General features: G+C 41.3%; 1 protein-coding gene across 1 annotated transcript; it reads right to left on the bottom strand.

Moving 5' to 3' along the window:
• Positions 1-14912: 14912 nt before the first annotated feature.
• nosip (nitric oxide synthase interacting protein) lies at positions 14913-19583 on the bottom strand (the record flags this gene model as incomplete). The annotated part of the gene is made up of 5 exons (XM_084370996.1): positions 14913-14984; positions 15846-15954; positions 16053-16123; positions 18426-18542; positions 19404-19583. 5 exons carry the CDS (start codon positions 19581-19583, stop codon positions 14913-14915), a joined length of 549 nt encoding a protein of 182 aa, XP_084227122.1.
• Between the last annotated feature and the right edge of the window lie 1717 nt (positions 19584-21300).

Genomic DNA, 21300 nt, shown 5'->3' with positions numbered 1-21300 from the left:
GTGCTGGTATACTCACACAGACAATTGTAGCGCAGCTCGGAGTCCTTCGGAAGTTATTTACATCCAACCGATCGTGACCGCAGCTCACCGGGGCCACGGCAACGGAGCTTTTAAATATGAGTTATCTGCCGCGAAACTCGCTCATTTTACCTACATTTTGTCATGAATGGTCAGTGTTATCATCATGTTAGCTCAGCTAGCTTGTTGTCGTCTTCACCCAAACAAACTTTTGATGACGTCATAGGCATGCGCCGCCAAAACTCAGCTGTTTCACTTTGTTTTCGTCGGCTATTTCTGTGCAACATGGCAGAATATTTATCTGATGTAGAGGTGACTCTTGAAGTTCTGACGCTGTGGTTGCTTGCCTTTTTTCTTTGGCTTCGTGGGAATAAAGTCCTCCGGAGCGAAGTGAGCACTGCAGACCCGATGACTCGCCCGCTTCAATTCTTCCACTTCAATATTCGTATCCATTTTGAGCGCAACAAGCCAGAGCTTTAGTAACTCCGGGTAGTCCAAAGGAAGCCGGTGGAAGCTGAACTTTGACGAACTAGTCATTTGGTTTGGACAAAGTGGAAATACACAATGGCGAACCATGTTTGTAGCAGTGCAGCCGAGCGTAAAACAGCGTGGACGGCACGGTACAAAGAGTATCAGCTGAGTTTTGGCGGCGCATGCCTATGACGTCATCAAAAGTTTGTTTGGGTGAAGACGACAACAAGCTAGCTGAGCTAACATGATGATAACACTGACCATTCATGACAAAATGTAGGTAAAATGAGCGAGTTTCGCGGCAGATAACTCATATTTAAAAGCTCCGTTGCCGTGGCCCCGGTGAGCTGCGGTCACGATCGGTTGGATGTAAATAACTTCCGAAGGACTCCGAGCTGCGCTACAATCGTCTGTGTGAGTATACCAGCACACACACCCCTATAAATAAGGTCCAGGTGTCAAATAACCGGAATTCTCCTTTAAAGCTGCTGTAAGCATTATTTTCTCATTAAAATACATGTTAAATGTCTGTCTATATTTCAACAGTTATCCCTGTTATGGAGTGTTTAGTCAGTAATGCATGTATCTCCTCCCCTTGCTCATGCAGTAAAAGAGAAAATACATTTTCTGGTAAATCAATCCACTTCATCCAATCATGACAAAGAGCTCCAGAAAGAGGTGGTCCTGTCTGCTTGCGGACAGGTAGGTAGGTCAGGGTTACTTGCAGGGGCGCCGCCAGAAATCTTGGGCCCCATGACAGATTAAAATTTTGCCCCCCCCCTTATTTTGCGAAAAGGCATGCTGCATGTGATCATGTACCTAGCATGTTTAGGTGATAACATCATTTGATGGCATCATTTTAAATGCACCACTGTCAGAATTAGACTTTAAGATATTTATTTTCTTTCATGAGCAACTATTGTTAGGCTACTTAGTAGGGAGTTCATTCTAAATGTTCATGTGTTGAAACAACTGGCATGCATCACTGTATCAGTATGGATTTATAACAGATGCACATTATGTATACTTCAGAGCCAGAGCTCTCCAGCAAATAGTATCAGTAATCACGATTTCAAAATTCATTCCTCTGTTTCCTTCATTTCTGGACTTATTGTATATGATGAAATGTATGCCTTGATGAATAACTAGGCTATAGTTATTTCATACAATTACATAGTGCACTGCAAGAAATCCACTGAGTGTTTTTGCTTTCTTTTAGGCAGCACTCATTTATTAGAAAACACAGCAAATGTTCAAATATTCAAGATAGATAATAATATTATTAGCCCCTCAAAGGGCCCCCTGTCAGTGCCGGGCCCTTGGAATCATCCTAACCTTTCCCCCCCTGGCCTCGCCCCTGGTTACTTGGACCAAATGGGCCACAATGTAATTGGCAGAAACAGTAAATTTATTATCATGAAACTTAAAGCCAGACCAGATCAAATTCAGAAACATTCTTGCACGTTTTCACTGTTCTAACAATCACTAAGTCTGATTTGGTCGAACTTAACCCTTATTTTACAGCATAAGATGTATCAGGAGAGAAGTAAGATTATCGGCTCTGTACAGGAGTCACTTAGTCCCGGTGCATTGTCTGAGTGGTTGGAATGGTTAGCTAAAAGTATTTAAGAAATAGGCAGGTAAAAAGTAAAAGATACATGGGGCTGTCAAGCTGGTTACATACCCAAGAGATGCATTTTTCTCATTATCCTCTCGGACAAATTTGGCTCTTTGCCAGAGAGCTGTGCTTCGAAAAATGTTGGAATGGCGGATAAATGTTTTCCCTATTGTAATTTCTGTGCTGTCCCTCTCTCTTAAAACTTCAAGTTGTTTACGTTTTTGTCTCTGTTATGTGTTTGTTTTTTCTAATGTAGTCTACAACTGGTCTTGGCACTTTCTAATTCCCATGGTCACCTGACTTAGCGTCATCATGATACGGACACGGCCAGCAAACCAATTAATTTATTTTTTCTTATTTGCAAGTTAAGTTACAGTGCATTCATTATTCACATTCCAACTCACATACACATACTCTATTTGATTTGAGTAAAAACCAAAAGCAAAGACAGAATGAGGCCACAGTTGATGGGGTTTTGGAGGCCCCCTAGAGGTCGGAGGCACCAGGGCACCAGCCCAAATCAGCCTGTTGGTTAATCCGTGCTTGGGAACAGGGTACCATTTACCAGAGCAAACAGCTCCTGTGAGACCTAGTTTTACTTCTTCACTTGGCTTTTGGTAATTCAATTTGTTTCATATTTGACAGGGAATCTGCACTACTATAATACAATAACAACTAGGTCCTGTAACCCATTTTCTAGAGGGTCCCTGTGCAAGGGGTCTTGAAGGAGAAAGTTTGGGTAGCCTATTAAAGTTTTCCTGCTTGTACAGCCTGCCTACATGTACCAGGATACATAGCATGCAGCCTCCTGATGTTCCACCCCCAATACCTCCCAAACATGCCCAGCATGTGGAGATGGGTGTTTCAAACAGGGATGTTTACTCTTATGGCCAGCTTGAAAGGCAACATGAAGAGACAACAATGAACTAGATGCCAAAAGAACATAACATTTATTGAAAAAAACAACAGCGTAAATTAAGAAGACAAAACGGGTCACTGGGTCTTCTGCCAGGAAGCAGACAAAAGAGGAAGCTTGTAGGTAAGGAGCCCCTTTTTTAAGTCCAACCCACCACTTCACACAGGTGTCCTCCATGAGTCATCTTGGAGCTACACCTAGAACAAAGACCTCAAAGACACGGACACACACTACAATAGTCCAGAGAATAATGCATAGCACTCCCTCCCTTAAGATGACACTCATGTGGGTGTCATCCGAAGGTACACATGAAGCATCAGCCACAACATTATCACACCCTTTTTTGTGGTGGATTTCTGCATTGAAATTCTGGGCCATAAGGGTCCAATGCACGAGCCTTTGATTGCTGTTGTACATTTTGTTTTAAGAAAACAAGAGGGTTGTGAGCTGTAAAAACTTTTTACCAGCTGTGGAGTTGAGCCAATGTACACCTCGAACTGTTGAAGGGCCCAGAGCATGGCTAAAGCTTCTTTTTCAATGGTGCTATACTTAAAGGAATAGTTCACTCCAAAACAAAATTCAGTCATTATTGACTCACCCTCATGCTGATGAGAAGTCCGGTGTAGTTTCTTATTCCTCAAAGTGCAGCTGAAGACCCGTGGGGGTACCCTCCAGCAGCAATAATCCGTATAACGAGCGTAAGTGGCGCCTGAGACGAAAAGGTCCATAAAACTACACAAAAACTTTGTAATATTCCTCCATACTGCTCGTCCACTGCAATCCAAGTGTCCAAGTGTCTCATCAGCATGAGGGTGAGTTGATAATGACTGAATTTCCTTCTAGAGTGAACTATTCCTTTAAGCTGTCTGGGGAGGGAACTCAGTACTGCATTGTAGATGGGTGATAAGTAATGTCTTAGGCTACCTCCTCTTTTCAAAGATGGCCATTCCAGTTTGACATAGATAGATTCTTTTACTCCTCTTTCAAACCATCTGTCTTCTCTGGCCAAGATGTTTACATTGTTGTCCTCAAAGGAATGATTTGTCTTCTTCAGATGTAAGTGGACAGCAGTCTCAGTCTTGACTGTGTTGTGCCATTCATTTATGGAAAGGTTGTTTTGTCTCCCCAATGTACAAATCTGTGCATTCCTGGCTGCATTGAACAACATAAAATACATTACTTTCTTTATGCCTGGGTGTTCTGTTCTTAGGATGGACAAGTTTATACCTCAGTGTGTTAGCAGGTTTGAAGTGAACTGGGATATGATGTTTATTGAAGATCCTCCTGAGTTTCTCAGATAGATAAAGATAGATAGATAAAGATAGGGAATGATGATGTTACGTTTTCACATCTCTTCCTCTCTGTCTGCTCTGGATCTTTTAGAGGTTTTGACAAAGGTCCAATTTGGGTAACCACAGGTTTTAAGTGCTCCCCTGATGTGCTTCTGTTCTTTCTCCTTCCCCTCTATGTTTGTGGGCACGGTCTCAGCCCGATGGTTTAGGGTTCTGATGACCTCCAGCTTGTGCTCCAGTGGGTGACAAGAGTCGAACAGCAAGTATTAATCTGTGTGTAGGTTTTCTGTACACATCAATGTAGAAGTTTTTGCTTCTTCTATTCAAGGCCGGTTGGGTCAACGACCCACACGTGTCCTTAATGACCCTGTAGGGACACGCCCACACTGATTTTAAAAGCCTGCAAACTTCCCTCCAGTTAGTTAGAACTGAAGAAGCCTCTTGGATGAGAGGTGAAACATCTTCAAGACACTGAAAACTGTCCAGTTGCCTATGATACAGCACTTACAAGTAGTAGTAGTAGTAACTAGGAACCAGTCTACTGTGGGCAGAGGCATGACCGTAGATCATATGATACCGTAGAATGGGTCAGTAGTGGGGCATGTTATTTAGCATGGATAAATACTAAAGAGGGAATGCAACAGACTTTTCTCTGTGTAGCTTTAAGTTTCACTTTGGGTTACTCTTGTCCCCCAGTTGAAAACACAGCAACGATCTGCCTTATCCTGGTTGTTTACTGTTATTTTTTATTGTAAACTGTTATTTAGGACAAACAGTCACTAGTAGGATCAGTATGACAGTAGCATAACAACATTGTAGCTTCACCTTTTGGCAAATTGATCAGCGGTGGTTCCCAACACGTCACACACACCGACCATGGAGTGACTCCCACACCACCGCACCAACCTGCGGCATTTCGCCGCACCTCTGGATCCAATATCAATCAGCCACCCCAGGATGCTTCTGCTTCAAGTGCTTGAACATGGTGGTAGTACTGCTTATATCTGATGCATGGACACGTTATGTAAATCAACATATTTATGTAATCGATTATGTTGATGTGTCGCACCAGCTCTATTATAATTATTATTATTATTATTAGCATTAGTAAAAGTAGTAGCAGCAGCAGCAGCAGTAGTAGTAGTAGTAGTAGTGGTAGTAGTAAAAGAAGCAATTGTAGTATAGTTGTAGTTCAGTTACTGAAGTGACTCTTATTTTCATGAAATTACTAGTTTCCCAAAGCAGATTTAAGTAAGTATGACATTTGACATGCCGAAAGTGTTATCATCATTTGAGCTAACTTCCTGTCTGTTTTGAAGTCAGCAGTCGCCTCCCTCCTCTCCATGTCACCACCCTTGAGTAGAGAGTGGCATAGTCTCTGCTCACTCCAATGGACCACCTTTTTCAAAGCAATGGAGGATCGTGAGAGAAAAATCTCTTTGTTTGAAATCCACCAAAAGCGTACCGAGTGTTCACAGTCATTTTTATTTGTGTTTCTCACGCGGGTAGATGCAATTAAAAATGAAGAACCTTGCAATCAAACTCACAAGAGTAACGCAAAGCAAATTTTTAAATTATTTTTATTCGCATTTGGTCTGAACACAGCATATAGGTTTCCAGTGCTGTGTGGCCACGCCAGGGATAAACCGTTGTAGCTGGCAGCCTTAAGGGGCAGAGCCTATACTCACAGAAGCTGGAGTTACACTAGGTAAATAATATTCTCATAATAGACCCCATTAACCTTTTGTGTGGCTCCAGATAAAGGAACGGATCCATATTTGTTTTTTTCCATAATGTCATTAACATTGTGAGATCAAGCATTTTTTTTTATTTTTGTAAATTTTCTTTAGGTAATAAATGTGTGGATTGTGATGACAAATATCTAGTTTATTTAGGTGCCTGATATCTATACAACACAGTACAATGTGAATGCTGATCCTAGATCTTATGATCTTAAATTATGGCTAAGCAGTTATGGGTGGTTTAGTTATGTGGCTGTGAACATGGAAGTAAACTTCATCCAACTAAGGTTGCAGACATGACATGCAAACTGTAAGTGATAAAGAACTGCTTAAAGCGTGTTTGCAGAGGGAAATACACTACCACGAACTTGAACCCCATTAAGCTTCCTGAGATGAGAGTTTATTAAATTATTACAGTCATTCATCATTATTATTATTGTTATTAGCAGTGATGGAAAGAAAGTACATTCACTCAAGCACTGTACTCAAGCGCAATTTTAAGGTAATTGCAATTTATTATTTAGTATTTCCATTTTCCGCCACTACTTCCACTCCATTACATTTTGGAAGCAAATGTTGAAACTTTTACTCCAGTAGATGATGATGTAGATTGAAGATTTTATTGACAATCAGATTTTAAAAATATCTTTTCCGATATTCTGAAAAATGCTGAATATTGGATGCTATAGTTAGTCAGGCAAATAAACAAATTAATACATACATGTAAATGTATGTCAAACTTGATTATATTTATTGCCAAGAAATTACTTCTGATACTTAAGTACATTTGATATCAGATACTTTAAGACTTCTATGGGTAATTCTCACTTTTGCTAAAGTAATATTTTAACACAATATATTTACTTTTACTTAGTTATGTCTTTTGGGTACTTTTTTACAACACTGGTTGTTATTATCATTATTATTAATAATAATATTATCATTATTATTATTATTATTATGTGGGACCTGCCTAAGTTGCAGAACTCCAGTTTATGGCTGTTTATGTGACATGATATCCACTCTGGACCGTGCTCTTTCCCGCTTGACTAGCAGCAGTGCACCTGTTACAGGTGTGAGTGTGTATGCTGCAGTTTGTCGTGGTTAAGCTAACCAGTTAGCTTGTTACTTGTCATGTAGCAAGGTTAAAGATCAGAAAAGACTATTGATGCTATGTGGATATTATCTACTGATTTAAAGACTTTTTTTCGACAGTTTGACTAACTGACTCTTCTCCTCCAGTAGCATGTGGGTTTTTAGCGTTTGGTGTTTGTGTATTTTCCAGTGCTGGAAAGTAACTAAATACATTTGCTAAGGTACAGTATAAGTAAGTTTATGAGGCACTTTTAATCTCCCTTTTTTACAGTTTCAGTTTCAGACATGATACATGTTCCACTAGGGTTCAGAGAGAAGGGAAAAAGTCCACTAGTTTTAACATGACAAATCTTATTGAGCTATGGATTATAAAATCACCCATCTTCGCTCTCAAAACCTTGGCCTTTCTTACTCTCAATGTGGATAAACTACAGGTTATGAACTTTTTAAAATACAAAAATGTGAAAATATTCATAATCTTATTGGTATTGGCCATTAGAAGCATATAATTATCGGATATTGGTATTGACTGTAAGATTAAAATGATTGTGCATCCGTAAGCCATTTTCTGCTACTTTATGCACTGTAAGCTAGATGTGTACATTGTTTTGGCATGATTGTGCATTAGCTCCACATCTGACTAGCTTTGCTGTGTGCCCTAAGCATACAGTCATGGTCAAAAATGTACATACACTTGTAAAGAACATGTATGTCATGGCAGTCTTTCTAAGACTCTAATTTTTTCTGTGATGGAATGAGTGGAACACACTACTTTGTCACAAAAAATATTCATGAAGTGCCGTTCATTAATTAATTTATCATAGGACTTCTGAAAATGTGACCAAAGCTGCTGGGTAAAATATACATATAGTAATTCTAGTATTTGGTTAAATGTCCCCTGGCTGCTTTTGAAAGCCATCCACAAGCTTCTGGTAGTCCTACATATGTTGGCTTCCTCACTGTCCAAACTTTGACAACCTTGACTTTGGACTTTGGGAAGGCCATTCCTAAACCTCAAATCTAGCCTGGTTTAGGCATTCCTTGACTGTGGGCCTGTGCACCTGTCTTCTAGCAGCTTCTAATTCATTGCAGACTTGCTTTTTGGTGGTTTTTGGTTGACTCTTGACCATCCTGACCAATTTTCTCTCAGGAGCAGGTGAGTTTGTGTTTTCTTTCTGATCGTGGCAGTGACACAACTGCGCCATGCACTTTGTACTTACAAACAACTGTTTACACAGTTGATCATGGGACCTGTAACTGCTTTGAAATGGCTCCAAGTGAATTTCCTGACTTGTTCAAATCAAAAATGCACTTTTTCAGATCAATGCTGAGCTTCTTAGACTTTCCCATTGTGGTGTCAGTGGCTGAGTCTAATGGGTGTATCAAACAAGCCATATTAAAATAGGCCCAGAAAAGTCATCAGCTTTTATCAATCATAATCACTCAGAAGAAGTTAAGAAGCCATGCTAACTTTGTATTATTACCAAAATTGATCGTTCAAGTTGCTTTATGTATATTTTTGACCCAGCACATTTGGTCACATTTTCAGAAGACCTAGGATGTTTTTTTGTGACAAAGTAGAGCATGTTCCACTCATTCCATCACAGAATAATGAAAGTTGTAGAAATTACTGGAACTCAAGATGGCCATGATATATACATGTTCTTCACATGTGTATGTTAACTTTCAATTTGAAGATATATGCCTAGCTAATAGAGACTGGGGTACACATCCCCATTTAGGCTCACCAAATCTGCTTTTCTGACATTTTTTATATATCCTGCCCTAATTTAAATAAGAACATTTTAGTTAAAATGAAAGTCTAAAATCTCATTTGAAGTGTTAAGAATACATTCATACCGATTAAAATGTGTTTGTTTAATTTTTAATGTCAAAAGTCTGGTGTGGGCTTAAAATGGGTACCTAATTGACACTTTAAACCCATGAATGTTCATAATAAGCCCACCTCATTATTTGTTGAGAGACTTTAGAGCCCTAGAGAGAAAATTGTCTAAAAAAGTCTAAAGGGGTAGGAAGTGATTCAATAAATGAATATAAGATATGGAGATTTTATACATAATTCTTAGGCCATACCCATGATTTGTGCTTTGCAAATAGTTTTGCAAATAGTTTTGCAAATATGTGAGTGCTAAAGTTACCTATCTACTCATATCTACCTATCTACCTGCCCTCTGTTTTGCATGTCAGGATGGCCATCTAATACTGTCTGAGCTGCTCGACAAGATTGACCACATCAAGACCAGCACCATCACTGACTATGGAGGCCTGAGGGCGGACAGCCATGAAGAACTGTGAAAATTTACCACAGCACAAGAGGAATTACGCTTTACATAGGTGTAAATAAGTCCAATTTAGAATGAATGTGAAGACATCCTCTTAAGCAGAACAAGTAAATTATGATCTTGCCAACAAGCCAACAGGGGCAATTCAATCTTAATAAGAAAAGAACCTTGAAGATAAATTTTCAGTGATGCACCCATTGGAATTTGTTTGACATTGCATATGGATACAGACTATTTTCTTACTACATATAATAAAAACAGGCAGCCATTGGTGTCCTTATATCTGATGTAACAACATAAAACTTACTTGATTTACTATTTTACTATCAAAACAAAGTAATATGAATGGGTTGAATGAGTCAAAGGTGGAATGACTCGCAAATACATTAACACAAACACATTTTACAAATCTAACAAGCTCACTAGGGATTGCACCAATATACTAATATGTTACTCTGTGGAAGTCTGATTTAAAAGATCAAAATAAAAAATTAAAAACAACTACTAAGTGGTTTTCTTTAAAGAAAAATGTACGGTTTTATTATATTTACTCAGTATACTACTAATACTATACTGTATAGTATACTATAATACATACAAGCGATGATTATATACCTATACACTCTGTAGTCTCACTCAATGTCCCACCCACAGCACTAACTAATTGGTTAAACTTCAGGAGTAATAGCCAATCAACACTGACGGCTATGTCACAGACAAGAAGGTGGCTCTGATCAGTGAAGAGCATCACTGAATTTACAATAAACATCACAATCTCATGATCTACTTCTGTAATGGAAAGTATGTTTGGTTCCCAGTTACACCACTGAACATGCCCAGAGTCATAACGTATGGGATTCCTCTCAATGAATGCGTGTCACACAGTGGTCAGAGTAAAACACAGAGTGCATCTGTCTTGTCATTTCACTGCAGCTCTGCATTGACGTTAAGGGAATAAATAATATAAAAGTAACAAAGATGGCAAAATTGTATTTCACTATGTGATGGTTAAAAAAACTTAAGTTAGACTCTAAAGTTCGGGTTGAGTTTTCTCAGAGTATTAACTGCCACTGGGTGTTATCAGTTTATCAAAACATACGTCAACCCCTTTACTAGTTAAATTAAGTGGAGTCTTTAACGAGGCACCCACCCACTATGAGACGCCACTACAAAACTTAAACATTTCATATTGTAAGGCAGTTCAAAATAGAGAAGTTGTTCCCTGCCCCTCCTCCTACACGTTGTGTTACTTGTTACTAGATGTAGCATGTTGATTGGTTCATGAATGTGACACATGGAACTTGGCAAGAAGGCGTTCTCCTATGCCGCGCCTGCCACCTGGAACATGCTCCAGCAGAGGCTGAAGCTGTCCAGCTTCATTCCCTTAGGGGATTTCAAACTGCTTATTGGAAGGATGATGAGACAGTCTGTGGGGGTCTGCACATGTACTTAACCAGTCTTATTATTTTTTTTTTTTTTCTTGCACTTTGTAGTTTGCACTATACTATTTTAATGTTTTGTGTTCTGTGTTGTGCCTCCTGTACGTTCCGTTAGTCTGTAACTTTGTGTTTTGCTGCTGCTCACCCGGAACAGGTCTCTCTTGTAAATGAGACCCTGGGTCTCAGTGAGATTTTACCTGTATAAATAAAGGTTAATAAAAATAATAATAAAATAGGGGCATGGGGAGATTACTCAGGAAATAGTCAGTTGAGGTTGAACTGCGCCCGTGAACGGCTTGTTGCATGGACAGCTCTGGCTTGCTGTTCTGTGCTTGAGCTGGAGCCCTCAACCCAGTATAACTGTCTACAGTTTGTTACTGTTTGTGGCTGTATGCTGCAACTCTCCTACCCAAGTTCATTAAAGTCCATAAACTGAAGGTTCCTTGTTGTGTGAAGTGATTTCCACCCACATACACCCAGACGAGCTAGCCTAGCTCACTCAAAAAGGTGAAAGCACAACAATATCATGTTACGGCCCATTTACTATAACTGTAGAAAATACTCCCACCTGTCCAGGCCTGGGTGGGCGGGGCTTACATGGCTCAACCTAACAGCCTCACCTGAGGTGATAAACTCTCAATCAGCCTCTGCTCAGCCTCTTCTCTTTGTCTGCTGGAGCATGCTGCATGGATGTGGAGCTGCCAGTTTTCCAGTCGATTGTCAACCTCGGATGCATTAGAGTGCATTTGAGTGAGTTTATGTTGTTTCCTTAGGTATTGAAGTAACTTATTTTCTGAGCGATGATTTACTCTTGTTAGTTAATTTATAATTTCTCTCCTCCTCTCCTATTTTCTAGTAATCAAATCATCTGTGTAATGCAATCGACTGAATGAAGAAATAAATGGTTGAAAGGCACTTCTCTGGTCCTCATATTTTGACTGATATGCCAATGTAGAGGCTATATGCGTAATCCAGCTACCAACAACAGTCAAGTTTCTACATGGTCCTTCGAGCCGGATTGCTTAGGCATTGGATATGGACCAGAGAGAGCAGGATGGGGAGGATAAAATCAGGTGGGGAGTGCGACAGAGGACAGCACCTTCATATCTTCAAGATTATGAGCATTATCAAGTTTATCCCCCTCCTTCTTCAAACCAAGCACATTCTCATGCTGCCGAAGTCATGACTGAAGAACAGTCCTGCCCACCCCCCATACATGACCAAGTTGAGCAAATTAGAGATATGGTCATGCAGCTTCTCAGCAGGCAGGATGCAAGACTCATGCAGATCCTATCACTCAGGTTATTCCGGTGGTGAGTCTGAGACAGACTGTGAAGCTTGTGAGCTCCACAGGGTTTATCCCTGTGGAGAGATAAACCATCCCTCCACAGTGTAAGCACACCCAAACACGCTGACATGTATTGTTACCAATACACCAATCTGATGAATACAAGTTCAACCTCTCTACAAAGCAGTTTCAGAACCTGTACTGCAGGGGTCCTCTACGCCCCCCTGTCAACAAGTGCCTCTCCTAATCCAGGTGCCCCCCGCACCTTCCTCCCAACAAGTGTCTCCCCTACTCCATGTGCCCCCCGCACCTTCCTCTCAGCAAGTGCCTCTCCTACTCCAGTTGCCCCCCACACCTTCCTCCCAACAAGCGCCTCTCCCACTCCAGTGGCCTCCAGCAGCTCCCCCTCCTCAGGGGCCTCCCCCATTCCAGGGGCCTCCAGCGCCCCCTCCTCAAGCGCCTCTCCCACTCCAGTGGCCTCCAGCGCCCCCCCCCCCAGCAAGTCTTTAGCTGCTCTAGACCAGCAATATGGGCAACCTCACCATCTAGCACTGAAAGAAATAACCACAATACTAAATCTTCCTAAAGTCCAACCTGGTGATGCTAAAGCATTTCATAACTTTGCAATCAGAGTCCAGTCCTTGGTTGGAATGTTGCAGGCTATGGGGCAGAATGAGGGAGCAGCTGAGCTAGCCTGTTCGTCACATGTGCAACACCTCCTCAGTAAGCTGCCGGCTGATTTAGTTGCTAACTTCGTCCGCTATAACCGTTAAGCCAGGCCAGGCTCTCACTTTACCTTGGTGGATTTTACTACATGGCTTCACAGCGAAGCAGAGTGTCAGTCTGTAGCAGCCCAAGTCAGACATCTGACTCCTGAGAACCCCATTCAAATTTGGAGACCTATGCTAAAATCTGCCCCTACAACTGCTACCATACTACACGGCACTAACACCGACCCCCTTCTCTCCTCCTCATCAGTAGAATCAGGCACCAGAACACGAATATGTCAATACTGCAAATCCACTGATCATTCAATAATCAAATGTAAAGGATTGAAGGACCAGAAGACGGAGGACATAATAGCCTGGATTAAGCAGGAAAAGAGATGTTGGAGATGTGCTGGCCCACATATGGCAATAAACTGTAATCTGAAAAAGCCATGTCCCCTTTGTAACAGGAAACATCTTGCCATTCTCCACCAAGTGAACCAAAGAGAGACAGACTCCAAAGTTCTATATCTGAACCCTCAGTCTGGCTCCCCCAAAGTACTTTTGAAGGTGGTTAAAGTGATCTTACGGAATAATCATCACACCTTAGACACTAATGCCATCTTAGACGATGGCTCTTAGCGTACATGTACAATGCTCCTTTCAGCAGCTCGTGAACAGCTAGAACTTGAAGGGCTCATGGAACATCTTGCTGTACGCACCATGAGACAAAACACTGAAGGCCTAGATGGAGCCACGGTAAGTTTTGAGATTTCCCCTACCCTAAACCCACACAAAACATTCATCGTTAAAGATGCATTCACATCTGATAAGCTGTCATTGGTAGAACAGAGTTATCCAGTAGATAAGCTTCAAAAGCGCTATTGCCACCTACAGGGCCTTCCCCTCCACTCCTTCTCTAAGGTGCAGCCTCTTCTTTTGGTAGGAGCAGATAATTCTCATCTCATAACCCCAACAAAGAGAGTCTGCTTAGGTCCACCAGGGGCACCAGCAGCCATCCATACCCGATAAGGTTGGACACTGCAGGGGCCAACCTTCCTGCACGAGCAATCAGATACCACCCAAGCTCTCTTTACAATCTCAATTGGCACCCCCTATGCAGACCTCAGCTGACATGTGGAGAGCTTATAGCAAATAGATGTTCTCCCCTTTAAAAATGAGAAATTAACCACCAGATCCAAACAAGACATTGGAGGCTATGAAACTGTTGGAGGTCAAAACCATCAGGGTCAATGTGGATGGCCCAGAATGCTATGCAACCCCATTACTCCGTATGCGCAATGCTCCAACCCTACAAGCTAACAAGAGTGGCAACTTTAGCAACTGAACCAAACATGCTAATCAACTTGAAATTATTCAACAAGATGGGAAGAAAGTAATGTTAATCTGTAAACTTAATAAAACTACCAGATGTATGGTAATGCATCTCTCATTTTCCATAACTGGAAAATTGGTCAACCTTTTCCAGGTTTTCCAGGACGGGTGAGAACCCTGACAGACCATGGAACACTGCACATTTGCTAAGATAAGCTCCACAGAAATAATTTATGGAATAATCGGACTCTTTTTTTATTCTGAAATTTTATTTTAAACCCCTGACCCCCACCCACACACATCAGTAGTAGCCAAATAATTTTTGGGTTTTTTTGTTACAGATCTGAGCTTGAAATAATAATAAAAAAAAATTAATAATGATTCTGTCTTTTACGGACAGTCAGTGAAGCCACAATCAGCCTTTTAAAGAGAAAATGACATCTCAGAAGGAATTGGATATTTCACATAAATGACAAAACATCTATGATGGAAAAAGCAAAAGCAATTATCAGTTACATATATGGGAACAAGAAAAGTATGCAAGCAAACAACAGATGAAAAGTTTTCGACACGCTGGGGGGAGTATGTTTCAAAATATATTTCACCCTTTGCACTCCACAGAACTACAGTTAGGATGTGCATAAACTTTTTGAGATAATGTTATGCAGTCCTCAGATCCTACATCGTCTCACACCTGCATCACTGGACGAGCCTCTTTGGCACGGAGGTCAACCCCGGAGGCAGCAAAGCCAGTTCCACCCTATCAATACACATGGCAGATCATCAGCATCATTTTAACTTTCTTTGACGAGTTTACAAGTTTACCTACATTAGTGTGCAGTATACAGCTAGCCTGGCATTGCCAGACTAGGTTCTAAATGTGTATTAGTTTGGAACCCCTCAGTTCATTTTTGATTTCCAAGGGGTGTAATCAACAGGCGTAGACCACAATGCCTCTGGAGGCAATTGGGTAGGATCAAAAACCAATCAGAGCAATGAAACATGATCTACAAACAATCAGAGCAATGAAAGGTGTGGTGTAGTGCTGAGCAACACATGCAAGTTGAGCGGTACTTGATTTTTTATTTGATCGGCACTGCCTAGCTGCTCTGGGTGGACCTGCAGACTGGACACAACTGGATAGACAAAGAACCAGAGCAGCGAAACATGTGACATATGACATGCACCTTTAGATAATGAGCTATTACCACGATGTCTGCCAACGGGAAACTTCTTCAGTGGACTCCAATAGAGGTGGTGGCAGCAACCACTTGCTGTCACCATAAACACCATAAATCAGTCTCCTTACCCAGGAAATTCTAAAATCTGATGTACAAAATCCCAGCAATTTTTTTGCAATCTCTGAGACAATTAAAACCATGCAAAATTCAAGAGTCCTATGAGAATTGATTGTTCCCCACTTCTACATAAAAGTAAAAACTTTCTTTTTTCAAAGACATTCAAAGTTTGTCATCATTACATTTAAATGAAATGCCAAAGAAAAACTGAACACTTAAATATATAAATACAATATATACACATAAAAATAATTATTCGTAGTGTTAATGTACGTTCACCCTTTTTGTCTGTCAAAAGGGACAACATAAAAGTACATAAGTACCCTCTGCAGTGGTATGATGTCTTTGTCGGACAGTTTGTCACCAGTCACAGGATCAATCATGTCTTTCTTGATCAACTTCTCCACACACTCCTGAGTTACCACAGTACCCCTGAATAAAGGACAAAAGTTGTGTCAGTTATTCCCCTAGAGTCCTAACAGGGAACATGTAGTAATTGTCATAGTGGAGGTAGACATGTTGGCACTCACGAGGGTCGCAGAACAGCACAGGGAACACTGTTGCCCAGGGCACCTCTGGTTACTGCACATACATATCTGTCCTGAAGAGAGAAGACAGGATTATACAAGTAGTGTTGGAAATACATTACATCGCCTCTATCAAGTAATGCACTATTCATGCAGATGTGTGACAAGAGAACCTGAAAGATAAGAAAATACAATCACAATCAATTGTCACAGAGAAAGCAGCAGGCAAATGACCGCTAGCTTCCTTAGCTCCCGACACATTTCTATGTGTTTGAGCTCTGCACTGTCAGTTGCAATTGCTCTGCTCAATGAGGACAAGTTGGCCATCATGAGTTTTCAAAATGGATGTGTATACTGTAACACATGCAGTGGATTTCAGCACCAGGCAACATACCAGTGGTGAGAATGACTGAAATAAATTGAGTTAGTGATTCTCCAGAATTTGCTGCAAAGTCGGGTGTTTCATGCTGCTAGCCTTAGCAAATGCCTTGAATTCTGAGTTGTGTTGTTTCTCAGATGTTTTGTAAAATTGGCTGTGTTAAAGGAGCTATTTTTTTTTACCCCTCTTATTGACAATTTAGCAATTTAGTCTATTTTGGGGACAGTTTTTATGACAGTTTTTGTGATGCAGCACAAAAAAAATGACATGATCGTTATATATATATACACACATATACATATATATATACATATACATATATATAAATATACATGTATATACATGTGTGTGTGTATATATATATATATGTATATATATATATATAATACATTTTATATTTTTCAGGTGTTTGCAATAAACAAATAACACAAGTTTTAATAGTTAAATACAACTAATATTACAAGTATTTACTTTCAATGATGACTGCAGTCTCAAATATATTCAACCCCCTGAGTAGAATTCTTCATAAAAGCACACATTTGCAAATCAGGTGTGGTCTCAAGCACACAGACACCAAAAGCACAAGAAAAGTCGGCTCCAATTTGCTTAACACTACATAGATATGCCAAAGAGGTTTTGGGATTCTGTTCTGTGGAGTGATGAAACAAAACTGGAACTTTTTGGGCCTATGGATCAGCGGCATGTCTGGATGAGGAAGAATGAAGCACACGCTGAAAGAACACCCTGCCTATAGTGAAGCATGGCGGTGGCTCAGTGATGCTCTGGGGCTGCTTCGCTTTCTCTGGCACTTGAAACCTGCAGCGTGTGGAGGTCAAGATGGATTCTATCAAGTATCAGGAAATCCTGAGAGAAAATGTCATGCCGTCTGTGAGGAAGCTGAAGCTTTGGCGTCATTGGACCTTCCAACAGGACAGTGATCCCAAGCATACCTCCAAGTCCACCAAGGCTTGGTTTCAGAAGAAGTCCTGGAAGATAGTAGAGTGGCCTCACAGTCGCCTGACTTGAACCCCATTGAAAATCTCTGGTGGGATTTGAAAAAGGCGGTTGCAGCACGCAAACCCAAGAAAATTAGTGAACTGAAGGCCTTTGCCTATGAGGAATGGGCTAAGATTCCTCAGGAACCCTGCAAGAAGCTGGTCTCTGGCTACGCATCACGTTTGCAGCAGGTCATTACAGCAAAAGGGCGCTCTACTAAGTACTAAAGATGCTTGTCATGAAGGGTTTGAATAATTTTGAGACTGCAGTAGTCATTAAAAGTGGCATTTTGTGTTGAACTTGGAGAAACCACTTGTAATATTAAAGCTGCAAGCAGCGATGAACGCGTCCTTGCAGTCCATGCGCATCAGGGCATGCTGCTGTTGCTACATGCTGCTGTCGGGGCATGCTGTCGTGGGCGTGGCCTACATCACACAATTCAGTTGTATGCAGGGAACACATAGATATAAGGTTTAACAATGTGCACCATGTTATGTGGGAGTTATTAGGCAAAAACGGGTTTGTGTTGATAATAGCGCCACCTGCTGGTCATTTTTGGTGTGTGAGTTACAGGGGCCAGTCTATACCACCCCAATCAGTTTCATATCCATAAGTGTTATGGTGTTGGCACAGTGCCAAATATAAAATGAAACTGCCACCAGAGCACCACCTAGTGGCGGAACGGTAAAACCTTCAACAGATATCCTCAGGAGGGCATTGACAATAATTCTACCAAGTTTCGTGTTAATCTGAGCATCCGATGTGGATATATAAAATACTTAATTTTGAAGAGCGCCACCTAGTGCTCATCGGGCAAAATGTTGCACAGAGCCTTAGGGGCTCATGGGGAAGTAGTAGCATGTCATATATATGTCATATATGTCATATATACATATACATATATATATAAAGTGTGTTACGCAGTGGTGTCAAACTAAGATTTCAGCTGTTAACACTGACCACGTTGCATGACGGTGGTCAACAACGTGATGCAGACTGACCTGGTGGGTGAGCAGGGCCACTCGGTCCAGGCTTGAGTCCAGTGGGGTGAAGTGCACTGTGATAAGCTCATTCAGCTTAATGGGTCGTCCTGACATGGGACATAACACAGCCTTACTCTGAAAGACACAGAAAGAGTGAAAAGGAAAGTGAATAAAAAAGTGATCTTTTGGATCCCGGGTCAACCTGCCTTCTGCAGGTTGCACAGACCTTTGCTGTTTGCTCTAAATGACATCAACATTTAAAGCAAACAGGTCAACCTGAAGAATCCGGCCACACACACAGTACATGATTCAAGTCTGAAGACTAAAGCCACTAGAGGTTGCAAGATACATTACACTTGGTGGAAAACACTTTTCCAGTGTATTAGGCCAAAATCTGACAATGTTTTCCATTGCTCTGCTGTTTTTCCTGCTAAAGAATTTAAAATAAGTCTGATGTTGAGATGGAAGAGGGGATAGCCAAACGTTTTCCTTTGGAGGGCAAAAATGGATACCTGATGGTGTGCCACAGGCCAAAAGCACACACCTACTGTATATGGTTTTTCATCATTCAGACTGAGGTGAGCTTCATGTTAATTTATTTCCATTATACTCCTTACAATACCAGCCACCTGCTGCAATATTGTCTCCCCACAACCTTCCAAATGAAAATAAGTATCAGATCATACTGTATATGGCCTGATAGAAATTTGATTGTCTGTCATTATTAGACCATCATGATGCCTGACCCTTTCAGACAAGACTGTATTTTTTTCTTTTCTGAAAATTCTACTCCTCCTTGAACTGACACCTTACCGTGGTGGAGGGGTTTGAGCACCTGAATGATCCTAGGAGCTATGTTGTCCGGGGCTTAATGCCCCTGGTAGGGTCTCCCAAGGCAAACAGGTCCTAGGTGACAGGTCAGACTAAGAGCGGTTCCAAAGCCCCCTATGTAAGAGATAAGAACAAGGACGTTTACGTCGCCCGGATTGGCGTCACCGGGGCCCCACCCTGGAGCCAGGCATGGGGTTGGGGCTCGCAGGCGAGCGCCTGGTGGCCGGGTCTTTGCCCACAGGACCCGGCCGGGCACAGCCCGAAGGAGCGACGTGGGCGGAAGAAACGGATGGATGGATGGATGGATGGATGGATGGATGAAAATTCTATGAAGTTTCCACTCATTTGTGTAGTACTGGCTTTGTCAAGGAATTCAACTCTCTCCCCTCTCTTTTTTGTCTGTATGTGTGCTGTGCTTTAAAGGGGCAATATGTAAGAATTTATGTTGAAAACATTCAAAAATTAAAATGATCAACAGAAGGTAAATTAATAGGAGTATGGGGATTTGGGGAGTCACCTGAGAGTAATGCTATCCAGAGCAGAGCCCTGAGATGTTACCTTGGTGTTCATAAATTCACTGCCAAATGTGCTGTAGAGGGGGACACTGGCTGGGTACCTTGTCTGGTAATGCAGAGGTGTGAAATAGTTCTGCTCTGGAATAGATTAGTTCAGATGTCAGATGAAAGGCTGACCAAAAAGATATTTAATTGGGACAGAGCCAACAATTTTCCCTGGTCCAGAGATGCATCTGCAGTATTCTCTCTCTCTGGGTTGTATTATGTCTTCGCCAATAATTTGCAATGCAATGTAAATAAAGTTAAACAAAAGTTAGTTAATCTCTATGAGAAACAATGGAAGGAGGAGATCTGGAGCAAACCTAAACTTAGAAACTATGTTCAAATCAAAGACAATTATTGTACGGAGTCATATTTAATGTTAAACTTGGGGAGGAGACAGAGGTCCCTCTGCGCACAACTGAGATGCGGCACTTTGCCCTTGGCAGTTGAAGTAGGAAGGTTCAAGGGTATACCAGAAGAGCAGCGCTTGTGTGTTCTGTGTGACCTTGGCACTGTTGAAGATGAGTTGCATTTTCTCTTCCACTGTCCTCTGTATGATAAATTGAGACATTCCCTGTATGTGAAAGCCCAGATGAAGAACCCAGACTTATTCAAATCAAATCAAATTTTATTTGTATAGCCCAAATGCACAAATCACAGTTTGCCTCAGAGGGCTTTACAATCTGTACAGAGAAGACACCCTCTGTCCTTCGACCCTCAATTCGAGTGAGGAAAAACTTGCCCCAAAAAAAGCCCTTTTAACAGGGAAAAAAAATGCGGAAGAAACCTCAGGAAGAGCCACAGAGGAGGGATCCCTCTCCCAGGACGGACAGACGTGCAATAGATGTCGCATGTACAGAGCAGATCAACGAGATCACAATGTATTCAATTATAAGCGATGGTTGACAGGAGTGAAAGTACATAAAGATGTATTACAGCAATAATAATGAAATGCACATGGAAATGTGATTACTAGTGATAACAGCAGTAGTGATTAATGGTAAGGATGGTATGTAGTAATGCATTACAATAATAGTAGTGGAACGTATGTAACAGAGATGTGACTAATATTAGCGACAGTAGTGGTGGGTGTCAGGCAGGGTCATGGCAGTAGGCGCATCCACGATCCGGCAGGGGCAATTTCTGGATGTCTGAATATGATATGTTGTGTTGGCTTTTTAACGAGGAGATTTATGCTCTAGCTAGATTCATTGATGGAGCTTGGAAATTAAGACAGGGTGTATTATATCCCACGTAAATCCCACGTTTGCTGCTTGCTGTTCTATATTCTGGAAGCTTGTTTGTTTATTCCTGATCTGTTGTGCTGTGTTTGTTTTTGCTTTGTTCTGCTTTGTTTTGTTTTGTTTTCTTCTTCTTTGTTTGTTTGGTCATTTTCTTTCGCTCTCCTCCAAAATGACACGCCAAAGCTATCTTTGAATGTATTTGAATAATGAGTGTCTTGTAAGCCCATGTGGGCTGGGCACAAAAGATGTGCATGACACTTA

This window comes from Pagrus pagrus, assembly GCF_965226575.1.
Source record: "Pagrus pagrus genome assembly, chromosome: 13".
Classification (NCBI taxonomy): Eukaryota; Metazoa; Chordata; class Actinopteri; order Spariformes; family Sparidae; genus Pagrus; species Pagrus pagrus.
Note: the sequence above shows the minus strand (reverse complement) of the source record. Positions and strands in the feature narration are given on the sequence as shown.